The 17,833-nt window shown below is 36.2% G+C and overlaps 3 protein-coding genes across 51 annotated transcripts in view; 2 read left to right on the top strand and 1 right to left on the bottom strand.

The window, feature by feature from the left end:
• LOC129567722 (protein similar) overlaps window positions 1–10,215 on the top strand; it is a 64,689-nt gene extending 54,474 nt beyond the window's left edge. For 18 of the 35 annotated variants that reach the window (XM_055444949.1, XM_055444937.1, XM_055444944.1 and 15 more), the window contains 7 exons: window positions 149–315; window positions 412–627; window positions 1,025–1,760; window positions 1,875–2,113; window positions 2,189–2,401; window positions 8,740–9,121; window positions 9,234–10,215. In XM_055444949.1, coding sequence (XP_055300924.1) covers window positions 149–315; window positions 412–627; window positions 1,025–1,760; window positions 1,875–2,113; window positions 2,189–2,401; window positions 8,740–9,121; window positions 9,234–9,379 — 2,099 coding nt within the window. In that variant the 3' untranslated portion in view covers window positions 9,380–10,215. Of the gene's footprint in view, window positions 1–148; window positions 316–411; window positions 628–1,024; window positions 1,761–1,874; window positions 2,402–8,739; window positions 9,122–9,233 lie in introns of all 35 variants that reach the window. The other 17 variants (XM_055444919.1, XM_055444927.1, XM_055444925.1 and 14 more) reach the window with 1 other exon arrangement.
• Window positions 10,216–10,950: 735 nt separating this feature from the next.
• LOC129567748 (uncharacterized) lies at window positions 10,951–13,724 on the top strand. The gene is made up of 2 exons (XM_055445001.1): window positions 10,951–11,988; window positions 12,076–13,724. Exons 1-2 carry the CDS (start codon window positions 11,848–11,850, stop codon window positions 12,460–12,462), a joined length of 528 nt encoding a protein of 175 aa, XP_055300976.1. The 5' UTR covers window positions 10,951–11,847; the 3' UTR covers window positions 12,463–13,724.
• LOC129567728 (uncharacterized) overlaps window positions 13,265–17,833 on the bottom strand; it is an 89,142-nt gene continuing 84,573 nt past the window's right edge. For 14 of the 15 annotated variants that reach the window (XM_055444961.1, XM_055444960.1, XM_055444962.1 and 11 more), the window contains one exon: window positions 13,927–17,439. In XM_055444961.1, the coding sequence (XP_055300936.1) occupies window positions 14,624–17,439 (2,816 nt within the window). In that variant the 3' untranslated portion in view covers window positions 13,927–14,623. Of the gene's footprint in view, window positions 17,440–17,833 lie in introns of all 15 variants that reach the window. The other variant, XM_055444963.1, reaches the window with a different exon arrangement.

The raw sequence follows: 17,833 nt of genomic DNA on the forward strand, positions 1-17,833 counted from the left end.
GATGCAGTCGAGATCTCTCTACGCTCTGAATGTGTGTATGTGCGTATTGGCTATGACACGTCGTAAAAAAAGCCAACCAATTCCCATAATGAATATATCTGACTCTATTCTTTTGTCCTGCATTTATCGTTCGCATCGCGCGGTCTAGTATTGGAAACGAAACCGGATGACACAGCACTTTTGATTGGTGTACCATCTTCACCGATATCAATAGCTTCATCGTCGCCGTCAATGACACCAAATTCCATCAATAATTGCTCAGGAGAGACCACCACCAACAACAAATATGCCACAAACAACTTAAATGACATTACAGTAAGCATACCGTCGCATTTAACACTTGAAAAGCATCTTAACTTACCGAAATCTTTCTCTTTTGCCAACACCACTACCACTATCACGAACGTAAAGCCACTCGACGACACAACAACTCCGCTGTTCGGTGAAATATTCGACGAACTCATTTTGCCCGACGGTTATTGCACATTACTTTCCGATGACATAAATCCCATTGATTCACAGTCAAGTAAAATGAAATTCATCGATCCATTCATCAATTATCGCGATGAAATGTGCGAAACATCTGAAACTTCGCCCAGCATTTTATCGCCCGACAATTTATCAAAGGTATACTATCTTCGTTCGTATACAAAAATAGCCGCTTGCCGCTTGCCGCTCGCCGCCGCTTTCGTCGTCGCCGTTGTCGAAAAAAAGACATGGCCATGCTCTGGCTTTTGTTTGTTTTATCAACGAAGTGCCAAGTGCGTATATGTTTTGTGTTTTGGCATTTAATTTAACATTCCATCGTTCAAGTTCTCAAATTCTAGAGCTTAGGCAATTTAAGATTGGATTTCGTTGATAAAGCACACAAACACTTGAGACGAATGTTGATTGTTGGCGCGAGCGTACGTACATGCGTGCGTGAGTGCGCCAATCGCGCTTAAATCCTCTGATAAAATTGGAAAACATCGTCTTATCTTATGTTCTCTTTGTTAATTTTCGTATGTTCTCATAAAACAAACAGAGCCCAGAAGGAAGCAGCAGTTTGCCATCGTTGTGCAGTCCAAATTCGATGAGTCACAGCGATGAATTTGCATTTATGTCGACGAGCTTGGATAATACGGACATCGATTTATCAATGCGTGCACCATATATTCCAATGAATGAAAATGACGATTTACCATTGCTCACCGAAGACTTGATGTGGAGTGCATTTTCCGATGAATTAAGGTTGCACATAGACATTAAGGAACCGAGTGCACTTCAACAGCAACCATTGCATTTGCAATTAACATCGCTTCCATCACAACAGTTTGGCCCGGACCCGGTCGAACAAATGATTATTGACGGTGCAATTAACGGAAGCGTCAAGGAAACACCAAGCATTACCGAACAACGGTTGATGTTTGGCACAGCCAGCAATTTGGCATCGTATTTGGCAAGCAAATACGTGGAAAATGATTCGACAAACGAGGATGGTTGCAACAAGTCAAATGTTCTACCGGAAATTTTGAAAATGGAACAAACAACACCGAAATATGAGTGCGGCTCAAATAGCAGCAGCAACAGCAACACTGCCATTGACGACAAAACACAACAGATTCTCGCGAAAAATTTGAACGACGATAGCATACGATCTCTTACACCAACACAGATCGCTGGCGACCCATCGAAAATGGAAGTGATCGACAGTATCACCGACGGCTGTATCACCACATACACCATTCAAATGTTTGACAACGAAGCCTTCACGAAAAATGGTTAGTGTTTCACGCGATTCTTCTCTTCAACCAATCGAAATGACGGTCGATTTTTGTGGGGCGAGTTGTTTTTTCGAAAAGATTTTTTTTTTAAATAAGATTTTCTTTTGACAGGCACAAATGCAACCACATTGCCGAGTTGGACAATGAATGATTTACTTCAAATGAATGGCAACGATACCAAGGTGAATGCTGTATATTCGGCCATACCATCGCCGACAAAACGTACATCGTCAAGGTCGAGAACACAACAACAACAGATGGCCGAAACGACAAATGTCACACAAATGAACCATAAACGCCCATCTCCATTGGATTCAAGCATAAACAAGCGCTTGAAGAGCAATTCAACGGTATCACCATTCAACCTTGACCATTCGAGTTCTAGGTCAATGGGCAACATTCAACAGCAATCATTTTCATTACAGAACCAGGACACAGTAGTGCAACAACAGCAACAGAAATCGCCACATTTGCTGCAACATTTGATGGCTCCATCACCGGACCGTGTACGCAAATACACCGGACCGGCCAACAAGTCCACCAGCGACAAATCGAACAACGATGCCCAATGGAATTGCAACATTGGATACGATGAGCCGAAAATCCAATCATCCGATTCGGTTCTCAAAAATTTACTTGTAAGTGGATGCGACATAAGTGCCGGCTATGTGTGCCATGTTCCGATGCGTTTGCGAAAATTGGCAAAAGCCTAAATGGCCGATGGTCGTCGATGATGAAAAACAACATACAAATTAGTAGTCGTTTAAGATTCTGTTTTCGGTCTATATTAGCACGGAGAGCATTCGATTTGCAGCGTGCTCTCAGCGCGCGTGCAAAACAAAAAAGAAGAAAAACAAACTACTAAAATAATGCTCTCACTCTCATATCCTATCTATCTGTCATCTTTATGTTTTATATTCGTTGCGCGAATTAATTTATTAAAAATATTAGATAAGATTTTAAGCCCATTCACACAAACACACACACATATTCGCCAAGTGAGAGTGACACGCTGAAATGATTTGTGATGCATCAAGTTCATTTTAAAATTTGTAAAAAAAATTGAATCGTTTAACCAATTAGTTGATATATTAAATTACGAATTGCATATAGACATTTAAGTGAACTCTAGAATAAACCAATATAATTATGTTTTTTTTTGTTTCGGTTTCATCTTTTTTTTTGTCGAAAGAAATGTGTCAAACATATTTCCAATTTAATGCGAATTGCAACGACACTGAACGTTTCTTTTGTTTGAATGAACATTAGTTTTTTTTCGGTTGTTATTGTTATCAAAACGAACTGCTAATTTAATACCATAAACTAATGAATAATAACCATTTTAGTTTAGTATAAACATTTAGTTTTGATAACAAAATGAATGGTGATGATAAGGCAACGGAACAAGGAATCAACCAAAGGCAGATTGAGAGACAAAGATAAATAATATGATAGGCAAATTTTGTATCAGAAATTATTTTTTTAAAACATCAACCGAAATTTCATTTTGTTTTTTGCTGTGATAGAAAAAAAAAAATTTTTTTTTCCTAAAAAAACAAACCATTTGAAAAAAAAGGAAATAAGCATCAAGTTAATTGTAGAAAATAAAAACAGAAACGTTGAACGAGAACAACAAATCACCGAGTGTTTAATGTGTAAACATATGGAACTACTGGAAGCAAACGTTACTTTGAGACTCAAAGTTTGAGTATATACAATAAAAAACGGGAAAAAAATGACGAGAATAAAGAATGATGTAAATTGGTGGCGTGTGCAAGTGCAATGAGCGCCGATGGTACAAAACAAACAGAAAAAAACAAATTTTTTTTCTTTCAAATCGTTTCATTCGCTATTTCGTGTTCAATCGAATCCAGAAACAGAGTGAAGAAGAGGAAAAAAATGAAACCAATTAGCAAATGAATGATACAAATAACCATAAGCTATGTAAAATTAAAACTTATTAGATTCGTTTGTAGTTTGTCATCGATGTGAATCGTGACAAAATCAGAAGAAGAACAAACTCCTCTTGTACATAAATATTTTCTCTTTTTTTGGAACTTGGCTATCGAACGAAGTTTCCGTGGCGAAAAAGAATGAACAAAGAAAACCCACACAGTTTGGATTGAGCTTTAATTTCAAAAACAATCTTTTTGGTCTGAATGACGTACTTTTACGCCAACGATTTGAACCAAAGGAACGATAATTTGAATGGAGATTATAGAAATTTGTTCATTTTTGCAGATTAACTCGGATATATTTTGGATTAGTTTTTTTTTTCATTTTCATGATATATCATGTGCTGTAAAAAGCATGTCTGACTTGTTTGTTCCGCCCCAGAAAGGGATGTATTTTTTCTGCAAGGGAGGATGGAAATAAAGCAATTATCAATTAAATGCCCACAATTTCAGTTGAACCATCCAATCCTGAGCGCAGCTCACTGAAAGGCTTTATTAAACTCCACAATTTGCTGTTGTAGTTTTTAGCTGAATGACATCTTATTGTTTGGGTCCTTCTTTGTCCAATATTCCATTGGATTGCCTTAGTCGTGTATTAATGAACAAGTAAAATAAATTTAAAAAAATCACTCCGCTCCCAGAGTAATTAGTGACAAATCCCGATGATACCTAGGCACTAGAAAAAAAAACAACCCACTTGATTAACGAATTTATGTTCTTGGCAATAGTTAAACAGAAAAAAGAAAAAAAACTAAGAGACACGACTAAATGATCTTAGTGTTGACTTGAAAAGAGAAGCTCATTTTTCATTTGTATTGGAAGAGTTAAAGAGAAGGAAGAAAAAAAAAACGAGAAAAGAAAAGTTCACCAAAATTCACCTAATAGACTGATCAAAAGACAAGTGTTTAAAAGTTTTATGTACTCGATGTGTATTTGCAATAAATTTAAGAGAGAGAGAGAGAGAGAGAGAGAGCCGCCATCATTGGTTGATGGTCAATTTGTAAATATATAGGCGATGAGTTAATGCAGTAATGGTTAAGTGCTTTTGAATGTATACATTTTTATGACCCAAATACAACCAGCAGCTACCAAATTGAAACAAAAGAATATGACAAATAAACAAAACAAAGAAAGTGAAACCGTTGCAGTACGAAAACCAATCAAAGTTTGGATCAATGTTGTTCTTTTCTAAATGAAATTTTAAAAACACTATTTTTCTGAGCGATAGTTAATTGAGTAAAAAAAACCAATAAAAAATAATATCATTATCTCAACTTCCTCATGAGATTTCATTAGCAAATTCTCAAGTACAAACACACACACACACATATACAGTTAGTTTATCACGACTTTCATGTTAAACCTTGAATGATTTAAAACCGTTTTGACATTTGTTAATTGACTATAAATTAATCTTCATACATTTTATGGGACCGTTGCGAATTGCATCGTCAAAACCAAACCCCCCTCCCTCCTGGGTGCTGTAGTTGATGCATCTGCTTTTTTATCTCCTCTTTTGAAAATGGACGTTTATCAAAACAAATTACTCAATTTATAAACAAACTAAAGAAAATATTAATTACATTTGTAGACAGTGTTCACACGAAGATCCAATTGGAATCGTGTCAAAATGAATGAAAAGATTGAACAAATGAATGAACAAACAAAAAACAAAACATCGAGAAAACTAACTAAATATTTTGCTCTAGTTCACACATCTAGTATGAATTCCGATCTAATGATACCGATAATGGGATTCCTTAATTAATTAAAATGCATAGATAAATTGAAACGATAAAGCCACGAGCCACCGACAGAGCGATCGAAATGAGAGTGCGACAGTAAATGAGAGGAATATTTACATTTAATGCATAACTAAATTAATTATCTCGTTCACGTTCACGTTCACGTTCACCAATTGAGCACCGAACACACACATTCACAGACACACAAACACATATACTTAAACGTAATTTATAACCCAATATACTAATCGTACCCAAGACGTAGACGAATCGTTTTCAATTTCTGTTTTCAAAGTATATAGTGTCATTTATTGAAGAGAATAACAAAAAAAAAATAACATAAAATAAAGGAAACGAATAAACTTAAACAAAAGGAAAAAAAATGCAAAAGATATGTCCCGACTAGTAAAATACTCAGCTGCCAGATATCGTGCGCGCTATAGAGAATCGATTTAAAACTCAAATTCATATAAAATATTGTTGTCAATTTAAATATAAAGAAATAAAAATACAATAATCTTCCCATACTTAATAATATAAAGTTCTCAATTATCCAACATTTATATGCCGAAAAAAGGTTCATACAGCTTCCAGAACAAGTCATGATATTGTTGCCGAAAAACATTTCGAAAATCTATAATAAATTACGATATATACAAATCAACATAATATAGCAAAATGATATACGGTCTTATTAGCGAAAAATGAAAACACAAATATGAAGCAAACAATTTATCAGCACAGTTTTGAGCCACATACACACGGAATCTAAACTACCTCAAACCTTTGGTGTAAAATAGACAAATCAAAAATATAAAAACGGTTTCTAGCGACAAATTTTTTTTTCTCTTTTGTTTGAATCTGTTGGACATTTTTAAGTGGTTACAATGAAATTCATTGAATTCAATCCTCCTTTGGCGGAAGGATGAAGCCAATAGGAAACCAATTGCTAAAGACACCACACCATTAGCTACCTCAGCACAAAAGTAATTACATTAATTATGATGAAAACGAAACAAAATAACAACAACAACAACAACAACAACAATAACAAAATTATTAGGATGGAACAACTTCAAACACCATAGTCTCTATTCATAGCCAAAAAAACACAAAACATTATATATTTACGATGAACCGAACACAAAGAGAATAAAAGATATTTACATTTTCATATATACAAGACAAACACTAAGCGCAAAAAACATATTTACATAGAAAAAAAGAGTGACGACGACGACGACGAAGAGGAGAATGAATAATGATAAGGCGATGAGATGTTTATTTTTGAATCCAAATGAAACACTGGTTTTTCTTTGCAAACAGAATGCGTGAGCCTCAATGAATGTAGTAGCTAAATGAAATACACAGTGCAAAATAGGAATGGACGCTAGTATAAAAAAAAACGAAATTGTCAGTTGTTTCTAATAGCAATTCATTTTTATTGACATAAATTGAAATTGAAATGGAGACACACCGAAAACGGGTTCTATTTATTCTAATCAACACAAATAGAGAGAATCTTATTGAAGACAAAAGCGAGGGAACACACACAACTCTTTTTTAGTCTCTCTGGCAAACCATTCGAATGAATCATTCACCGGCATCATACGATGAAAATATACGATAGAAACCATTAGACAATAGACAAATTAACTGAAAGTGGAACAGAACAGAACAGAGCAGAGCAGAACGGAACGAAACGATATATGCAAATGCAATAAATTCAAACAAACATTTATAGTATATTTCGATGTTTAGTGTGTAAGCTAAAATATTCACACCGTTCATTTGGCTCATTGCGAACCAACCAACCAAAAGAAATGAATGAACGCTATGATTTACGCGAAATTAGTGTCATCAAATAAAAATTACATTGAAATAAATACAAATTAATCATCACATCTTACTATAAATTAACTGGTTTCATTTTCCCTATTTCCTTTCACTTGACGGCTTAACGGCTCAGGTAAGCGCTTTGGGTTGCATCTCTTTGGCTTCAATCAAACGGTGCGTGCTTTTGTGGGGCGGGGATTCATCCATATTGGATTTCATGGAATTTTGATTTAGTTGGTTTCACCGATCGTCCGATTTCGGAGAAGTTTTTTCTCCACGTAATATGATTGGGATAATCTTTGGCGGAGAGCAAAATTAGGCCAATTGAAACTTGAGTCATGTTGACAAAGTGTTTCTTTCCCGTAATTTTCCACAATTCACCTCCTAATTGATTTCCGAATAACTTTTCGTCTCATCAGCAAACATTCGGTTTCTTTTATGGCTTTCGCCCTCATCATCATTGAGACATCATATTTCATTGATGTTTGACGATTTCAAATCCAACTGGATATACGACGCATACACTACGTTGATGTTGTGCGGCAATGGAACTTGAGCACATCATTTCAATGCTATTTTATACGCACTTCTCAAATATCATTTTCCAAATCAACATTTTCCACATTTCTTTTTCTATTCGTCTTTTCCTGAAAATCGTTAACAAGCCTGAAAATACCCTGAACGGCAAGAATTATTCGCAACGATTCATCGGGGATAAAATCAAAGTGTGATTGAATTTGATATAACGAGCTTTACGACTTGAATTTTTGCTTTCGTATCGGAAACAAACATCCTTATCATTTAATACCTCAATAAATTTGTTGCTTGTGTCAGTAGATTTTCCACATAAAAAACAGCCCTCATTAAACAAGCGTCAAATATTTCGATGCTTGTATTTGCCGAAGCTGAAATTTGAAAGGTTTTTTTTTTATAGAAATACGATAGCATCAGATCGCAAATTCGAAAGTGAAAGACCAGCAAAAGCTTCGAGCTTTGCTATCCATTTTCCACACCCAAAAAGCTCGCCCAAAGCCATGGACACTTTTCACAATACTTGAAAAACTTGTTGAGAACATTGCAACTTTGCCTAAGAAAACTGAATGAAGTCAAGTGAAAGATTGATAAGGAAAGGAAACTAGTGTTTTGAAGCCATTTTTCACCATTTTAATTGATTGTTAAAAATTAGGCCGTGAAACCCCATGAATGTATATTTTTAGATGTAAATCCTTTAGATATAATTTAATTAAGTGATTTAAATCATATTTGAGGGAAAAGACTCTCACTATACCGAAAACAGAATCTTAAGCATTTACTATGGACATTTTTTTCTCAATAATTTTAATAAATACTTTTTCATATATTTCTTCCAATTTTCGTTCAAAATCTTTCTTTTTTCCTAAACTTAAATTTAATATATTTCTTGTGTGTACATTTCAACAGTGTAACATGACATCTGAAGCAGATAATCCGGTCAGCACAATTGACCAGTTAAAAGAGAATAATCCAAGATTGAATATGGGACGGGTCAACATGGAGTTTGCACCAAACATATGCGAAAACGATCAAAATGGAATGGATGCCGAGAACTATGGACTGGTTGACGATATTTTCCTCGTGAATGAGTTGAATTCGAGCTTCCCGAATTCCGGTGGCGATGCATCGCCATTCAGTTCGTCCGACAATGACTTGGTTGGCTTAATGAAGTCGGCCATTGACGAAAGAAAACCGTTTGAGAGTTTTGAGAAACAGATCACAATCACTGTTCCACAACCGCCCCCATTGAAGGAGGATGCTTTTTCGATCGGAGGAGGCCTTTTCGATGGTAAGTGGTCAATGAAAAGCGATTTTATATTTAAAATTGTCTATCTTACGAACTAACATTCTATTTTCGGAAATCTAATCATTTTGTTTTCATTTTATGCTGAAAAAAATAGGCATCACCGATCACACAAACATTTTGCCAGCATCGTTGATTTCACCAATGGGAACAGAGAACAGTAGCTACGACTATAATATATTTGACAGGACTGATGTGGGTGCCGATAGTTTGTTGGATGTTTGGGTCGATGAAATGAAATAAATGAGCACACAAAAAAACCACCTACAATTGCGTCGATAAGGGCATTTTCTTTTGAACCATGAATTGTTATTCACCTTCTATCATTTACTCTACAATTTTCTGACAATTTTTTTTCGAAAGCACAATTATATGGCCACTTTTTTTTCATTTATCCAAACGAATGGATTGCACTGATAGATGTTTTACACATAAATAACACAAAACAAACAACAAAAATGTTAATCAGTGCCATTTGGATGAAAAAATTCTTTGGGAAATCTAAATTGTAATTTTTGGGAAGTGGACATTTAGATTTTAAATAATTTTTAATCAAGATTGTATGCATATATATATATATATCTGTCGATCGAGAACAGGCATGCACCACGATCAAAACAGGAAAATAAGCAAAGAGTTTTCTCGTGAGAATGGACCTCCATTCTGTGTTAAGCTTTGCATCTATATTACTCCTTGTATGCTACCAACTTTTAATCAGTTAAACGTCGCATATTCTGTACATTCAATGAATTTTGATTGAAATAATTTGCAAAAAGAACGCTTTTTTCTTGAGCATCATCAGCGGAAATCCAGAAACGACAGAATTTGCGACGTTCATCCTTATTTTTTTCTTAAATTGTAATTTCTGTTTTCATCTTATTTTGGACGCAATCAAACATCCAATATCCAACAAACAATCTAATTTTCTATGGCTCATTTATTTTGGTCATAAATTGATATACTTTATTCATATGTGAAAAAAACAACACACAATGTAACTGTATCAATGGATTGATACTGAATGTGAGATGGTTGAATATTTAAGTAATAAATAATAGAATATATCTTTTTGATTGGTATTTTGAGCGTCTTTTATTCACTTTGATCATTTTATTACTTTTCCGTACACAACGTGTCAAGGGAAAGTATAGGAATTGGTCCCGAAAACTTTTTTCGCAAAATTAGCTTAGATCATCATAAAACTCATGAAACGCGTAGAAAACCACTTTTTGAGACACTTTTCCGTTCGTGTGCCGTCGTTGTCGTCGTTGTCGTTGGTGTTTGTTAACACGATAACTCAAAAAATAATGGAGATAATCAAAATCTGAAAGTCCCAAAAGTTTTGTATCAAAAAAATTAGTTTAAGTTCGAAGATGAGCCATTTTCGATTTGATCCTGGGGTACTCGCCCTAAGAAAAACCTCAAAAAATTGACACTTTTGTATGGGAGGTACCTGTAAATCGACTCCGATTGGCTTCAAACTTTCTGTGATTTCATTTTTTGGGAGAAAAATAAGATTCTGAAAGTTTCATGTTGATCGCATTTGCAGAAGTTTGATTTTTTGTCCTCAATTTTTGTCGAATTTTTGTTGGAAAAAATTGAGGGCCAAAAACCAAACTTCTGCAAATGTGATCAACATGAAACTTTCAGAATTTTATATTTTCTCCAAAAAATGAAATCTTAGAAAGTTTGAAGCCAATAGGAATCGGTTAACGGGTACCTCTCATACAAAATTGTCGAAGTTTTAGTTAAAGTGACCGATTTTTCACTTTATTTTCATTATTATATTTTCACTGCTTTTATTTCAAGAAAATTCACAAAAAATAACCAAAATTACATACGGACAACGCAGGCCAACGGTACGGAAAAGTTCGGGATTACCAATGTAATTCTTTTTATTTTTCTTCAAATTCAACTAGTAACAAGAGAGAAAAGAAGCGAATCGATTTGGACTCGGAGAGAGAATCAAACTAAGTAAGTGATAGTGGAATAATGATATTGGAGGTTTTTTATGACAGAACAGTTCAGAGAGAAGATCGTAAGTAAAACTAGATTGCAAGTTTATATTTAGAACAACTTCGTTACCTCATCGAATCGGTATTTGTTTGTGTGAGGCACAAAAATCCGAGCTAATAACAATCAGAAAGGTAAGTTTTATCCCAAAAGCGTATGTAATTAAGAACCTGTTATTTGTTTCAATTCGAAGCTTCCAAATCTTCTTTGTTCAATTTCCTTGCACAATTTTATTTCTTTGTTGTGATTCTATAATCGATTCGATTGAGTTCAGTTCAGTTGGTAAGAACGTTAGCCTAATTTTCGTTGCTAACCTTTACTCTCTAGTGCAGATAAGTGAGAAACGATTCGTAAACAAAATCGTTTATTATTCTAATCACGAATCGATTGTGCACTGAGGCTTAAGTACATTTATTTCATTTCAACGGCAAATTCATTTTAAATTTGTACTTTTATTGACAAAACCTTCGCCTCCGGCCATTAGATGTCGCTCAAATCGCCTGTCAAAGTGGCAGCTATGTTAAACGTCAACTGCAGAACATCTGATTTGAGTTCGCTTAAAAATAGTACAATATTGTATACGTACGTGGAACGACTGCAAAATAATAACATCACAGACAAAATTTTAAGAGCAAACAAAACGCAGTGAAGTGATTGCCAATTTATTTGTTTTGACGACTAATTGCATTGACGACTAAATGGATGAAAAACTAGAAAAGTATCGATTAAAAGTACGGCGAAAAGAGTTTTTCAACAAAATCAAGCAGCGTTTAATCAGTATGATGACATTTTCTTCGGAAACGAATTCCAAAAAAGACGAAACTATTGAAATTCCAGATGTAAGTTCAAGACGTGAATGAAAATCATTCATTTGTCAAAATTCCAAAATTCAAATAGAATAAAAATGGATTTCAATTGCTTTTAAGGAAAAATTGGAGGAGGAGGCGGAACTCATGGGCAGTGAAAATGGTGAGGTGTCAGATTATGTGTCGTCAGAAGATGAAAACAGAGTTCAAGAAGTGCCGACCAGTCGAAGTGAGGAATCAAAAATGAAGTACATAATGTATGGGCTTTGGTTTTGCTTCTGGGCCACATGCTGGATGATTGCGATTGAAATGAAATTCGGAATCGTGTACTTGCTGTTTTCTGCACTGTTTGGCATTTATTTCAATACTCGAACAGGACCGCGGCGGGAAGGTGAAATCAGTGCGTACAGTGTGTTTAATGAAAATTGCGAAAGTATCCAAGGTACACTGAAGGGTGAACAACTCGAAAGAGAAATGATCTATGGACCCTTAGCTGCAGTGCATTAATTCTTATGACTCGATAGATGATAAGATATAAGTAGCTCCTTAAGATAATGAAGACTTTTTTTTCGAATGCAATCATTATCAAATTAAGTTAGTGTTTTAAGAAGCAAAAGAAGTTCTCATCAAAATGGTGCTGTGCCCTTTGGCAGTAAAATTAGCTTTTCTTCGAATAGAGTGTAGGAGAGAAAATTAACAAGAAAATAGAACAGAACAAGCACAATGTAGCAGTCTATCCAAGAGAAATAAAATAAAAATTAAAAGCTGCATATAGTTTTAAGTGGTTGCGATTCGATGGATGCGGCAAGATAGCTTAATAAACGAAGAAAAATGACACGCAGCCCTCTAGGCGAGGGACACTCAAAACAGTCATCGTACATATATTGAGCGGTCACTATCGATGCGTTCATTTGTGTGAGTAAGATTGTGTAAACGACAATGTTCGTGTTCAATATGTGTACGATGACAGCTTCGAGCATTCCACACGTAGAGGTGTCTTAGTGTCTTACGTCAAACCTTTCCCATGTATTTGTATACGAAGAAAGCGACCTTGGATGCGGCAACGGTGTGTCAGGAAAGATTTACACATATTTTCCCAACAAATGTTAAGGCTAAACATAAGCAAGTTCGATGCTCAAGCTCATAATTAGTTCAGAAAGTTTACTCACTGTGACAGTTGCCGAATCCAATGGGCAATGTACTGGATTCAGAGAATTGCATACGGTGATGTGGTATGGTTCTATGTATGCAGAGAATGAGCCTACAAGAATGGGAGAGCGGGGGTAATATGAAATGAGGGACATGTTAATTCAATTTGAGCACTTGCTTTATTTATTCCATTAGTTTGTTCTCATAATATTTTATACACAATTTTCATACAGTACAGTTGGTTTTTTTTCATAGAATTTTACGTCATGTGTGTCTGTGGGCTCGTTTTGACTAACTTTTCTTTTGTTTTTGGAATTTTTCCCTTAATTTTTAGGTATTTTGTATAATACATAGCACATAATTTTGGAATGTTTTTTTTTCTCTTCATTTTGTAATTAAATTTTAAAACCACAACTTTTGGATGAATTCAATCTTGATTATACATAAGAACGAAAACAGATTCACAGTATCTATTATTATTGAATCCTAATATGGCAGGCGCAAAAACTCACATACGTGTGTGCGGTGCGAATAAAACAACAATTGCATTAAATCCAATTTTAAAATGTTATTACATTTTTAGATGAGCATAACAAATAAATTTCAGTGGCTTTATCATTTATGACGTGTTTTTTTGTTTTCTTCTTTTCTTTTTTGTTCGCTTCACATTTTTCGTCTGTCGGACGATTGATGCGATATATATTTGGCTTATTTGCCATGCTCATGTACAGGACTTGCTCTCTTCATCTCGCTGGCGAAATTAACTTACAAACTTTATTCATTTATACAATCACGTGTTTGTCATCTAATTTTTAATTTAAATTTTTAGTTTTGTTTCAACACTGGAACATGAAAAATACCCTTTTTGCGATCTTATTCATTACATTGATATATTCATTCGTTTAAATTTCTTCTGTTGTTAGTTTTTTTTTTTGGTTTTCATATCATTTTTTCTTCCTAAAATTTTTAGTCAAAATGTTCATTTGTTATATTTTTGGTATCGAACAATGGTATAAATTGATTTTCCACATTTCATCTAGATTTTTTTTCTCAGCTGCAGCTTTTCGACTTCTTCTAATAGTTAAGGCAAGTAATTTCCACTTTTGTTCGTCGTGTGAGTGTTGTGTACCGTGTGCTAAGATCTAACATAAAAACCCAAACTATTCGTCAACTCAACTCAGCTAACTTCACCTCGCATTCATCAATCGTAATATTGTTAAATTTACCTAGGGATGGTCTTTTAGCTGCTGTCTATGTCTCTCTCTTGATTTTTGTTTTGTCTTTTCTTCATGTGCATGAACAACATTCAAACCCATGAACAACCAATTTCCAGCTTTAGAATTTAATCATCGATGGTATCGTAAGCATTTTGGTGATAGAAAAAGCGACAATAGTAACAATTACAACCGATTAGCAATCGAATTGGATTCAAGCGAATGCTCCGTTCGCCAAACGACGACGACATCGATGATGATGTTGTGGTGGCAGTAGACGATGACGACACTGTGTTAATTGTATGCTAGCATTTTGGGATAAATGAATTACGACTTGGCAGCAAACAAAGGATGCTTAATGCCATTAGCATGTGCCAGGCGGAATGAACGACAAAGTAATTGTGACGCGTTTGTAAAAATGCATAGCAAATTAAGCCGCACATCACGAATATCATACCGATCGGCAAGAATATCGACAGATATCGTCGAGCTGGAAACCATTTGCGTGTACGTTTGCATCGCCAACCCCAGCTGACCGATATCAAACAGAGACCGGTGAGTGCCGGTGCCAAAAATACCCATAAGCTCTGCTTATTCATCTCCGTACCGAAGGCGATCACAACCGCACCGACCATATGCAAAATTGAAACAAAGGTTTGGCGAATGTGTGCCATTGCAATCAATGTCACCCAAATGGCAAGCAAACCGCAGTAGAAGTCGCAGAATTGCAGCACACCAATTTTAACGAGACAAAAGCTGTACTCATCCTCACCCGAATCGCACGCATGATAGAATATCGAGAAGAACATTGCGAAAAAGTAAATAATGCCTTCGGTGAAGTATTTACGGCGAACGGCAATGTAAATGCTGGGTATAAACAAAAGATTACTGAGGGTCAGCAGCAGCAGAGCGAGTAGTATGGAGAAACTGGATGGCACTTGGGAGTCTTCAGTGCAGTCCCATCCTCTGTATCCCTTGATGCAGAGACATGTCGAAAACACAAAACCACCCGACATATAGTGATAGCATCGTCCATAACGACCGCATCGTCCGGCCACACATGGGCTTGATGAAATCGTAAAAACGGCGCTTGCATTGCATGAGTTGCTGTCAGCTGCAACCGATTGTTCGGTTGCGTATCGATGATGTAGCTCGAATTTCCGAGCCATCTCTTTGTATTTACTTGTGCATTTCGAGTCCATCAGACATTCTTTCACTTTTAACGTTTCCGATTCGCTCAAATCGCTCAGGCATCGTGTATCAGTCACACACTTTTGATAGTAATCGGTACGATTTGCACATGCACACGGAACTCGCACATCATGCAACACATCCACATATTTTTTGATAAATTCTTTCACGCTATCGATGATCGTAATGCGGCTCGTCTCGGCTCCATGACAAAATAAACCTAGCGTCACATACCATGTGCCGGGTTCTGGAAAAGGGACATGCACCAATCCGGTACTTGTGTCTTCGTTGGTATTGTTCATGATACTTGCCGCTGGAAAAACGTGCTGTCCATACACGCATTGATTCGGCCATTTCGGCAGAGCGGCTGCATTCAAGTGCATGCATATGATTATTGTTTGATTACTACCTGAACTATTATCGGTCACATCATCATTCTCATTCAAATGATTTAATTCAAAATTCATGCCATCGATAGGTTTTGCATTATTGGCATTACCTTCGGCCAATTCGTGGCTTGGTGCATCATTCATTTCATCATTGATGTGCACTAGCTTCTCGGCCACAGCCACATCGCTCGTTATACGGCTATTGCGTGTCTTTGAAATGGTTGCTGCCGATGCGGTTGCCGCAATTGTAGCATCATGCAAATTGTCCTTCATCACAACGGCAAAGCTCAATGTTCCGCCAATATCAAAAACATTGCCCACATCAAATCGAAATCCAGTCGGAATGCCGGCCGTTAAATTGATAAAAGTCGGAACGGTTCCATTGTCATCTGGCAATAAATCGTAGTCGAACATAAAGAACTCGCGATAAGTTTGCCGTAGCAATGAATAATAATTAATATTCCTCGCTTTGGCTGGTATCTTGGCCGATGGTTTGATATTGATGTCATTTTCATCTGCAATCAAATCATTAGGATCATCGTTCGAAGCATCAGAAACATTGCTGGCATCGTCATCGTCAACAGCATTGCTAGTAGTAGAGGTGGTGGTGGTAGTGCTGGTTGACTGGTTTGAATTTTGGTCGGACAACGATGATGAATTGGAATTTGATGTGTTGACCATACGATTTACATTTTCTGACCCTGTACTGCCGTTTCCCATGTTGGCATTCCTACTGCCGCTACTGCTATCGCCTTTATTACTGTTTACACTGGCTGCTGTTGATTTATTCTCATTCGCCCGATTTTCAGATGACTCAACAACAGGCATTTCATAGATAAATTGTAGACCTATGCTAAAATTTACAAAAATATTATTTTCCAGAAACTGTTGTCGCTTCTCCTGTCGTGATTTTGATTTGAAAGCTTTTGTTGGACTGAGCACTGGTGACGACGTTGCTGTGACGGTTGTTGCATTGGTGGCGTTGTCATTGTTAATGCGACTCGCAAACCCGATTTCAATGTAATGCCAATGCGACTGTTGTGGATAAAAATCGATGGTGTTTTCGCTTGTTTTATTTGCATCAATGACAACACTGTGAACGCAATTTTTCGGCGTTGGTAAAGCGTTGGCCTGCACACGAATTACAATCGCCTGACATTGGTTACACGCTTGTATAATGTTGAACTGTAATCCGACCACATCCACATAGCGTGGCACAAAAAATTTATAAATTATCGATGGCTGATGCTGGTTTGAGGCAGACTTTGATTTATCCATGTTCGCATTGGTTGCATTACTATTTTCGCTGCTACCACCATCGACACCATCCGAACCAACTCCCCCGGAGGTGGCTGGAACGGCGGAACTATTGCTGCTGCTGCTACGCTGGTTGCTCTTATTATTGTTGGCATTACGGTCGTTAGCGATTGCATAAAGTGTATTATTATACATTAATCCGTTGTCAGCATTTAGAATGATCGATTTAACACTAACCACCGACATTTCGGACAATAGCAATGTCTCGCATGATGCTGCAAGGCCTATGTAATTTCCAGACGTATCAAAGCGAACGCGAGCAAGCGGAAGGCGTGAAAGGAGAAGAGAAACAAAAACAAGAATCAAATGTTTGAATTAGTTCACATACAATCATGAGTGTAAATCACGGAACACACATAGACACATGGATATGTATAGCTTAGCATCTAAAACCATGAACCAAAACACCAGATAATGCGTATTTATTGCTGAAGTTGCTAAATGCACTAATTGAACCCGACCAAAAACTTTTCCGATCGAAAAAATAAAGAAGAATTTTATGACCATTTCTCTTTTCACTTGATTAAAGTGCCTATTCAAGTCGCATAATCATAATAATTCAACATTGGCAATGGTGACGATGACGATGACGACGACATCAACAACAAACGGTTTTGG

Source organism: Sitodiplosis mosellana, unplaced genomic scaffold (assembly GCF_009176505.1).
Source record: "Sitodiplosis mosellana isolate CC-2019 unplaced genomic scaffold, AAFC_SMos_1.0 Smas_scaffold_12, whole genome shotgun sequence".
Taxonomy (NCBI): domain Eukaryota; kingdom Metazoa; phylum Arthropoda; class Insecta; order Diptera; family Cecidomyiidae; genus Sitodiplosis; species Sitodiplosis mosellana.

Excerpts from the sequence above, each read along its gene's own strand:
- LOC129567748 (XM_055445001.1), top strand. The coding sequence starts at position 11,848 with ATGGATGAAAAACTAGAAAAGTATCGATTAAAAGTACGGCGAAAAGAG. Across the intron at positions 11,989-12,075 it reads AAACTATTGAAATTCCAGAT|GAAAAATTGGAGGAGGAGGC; the intron begins GTAAGTTCAAGA and ends ATTGCTTTTAAG.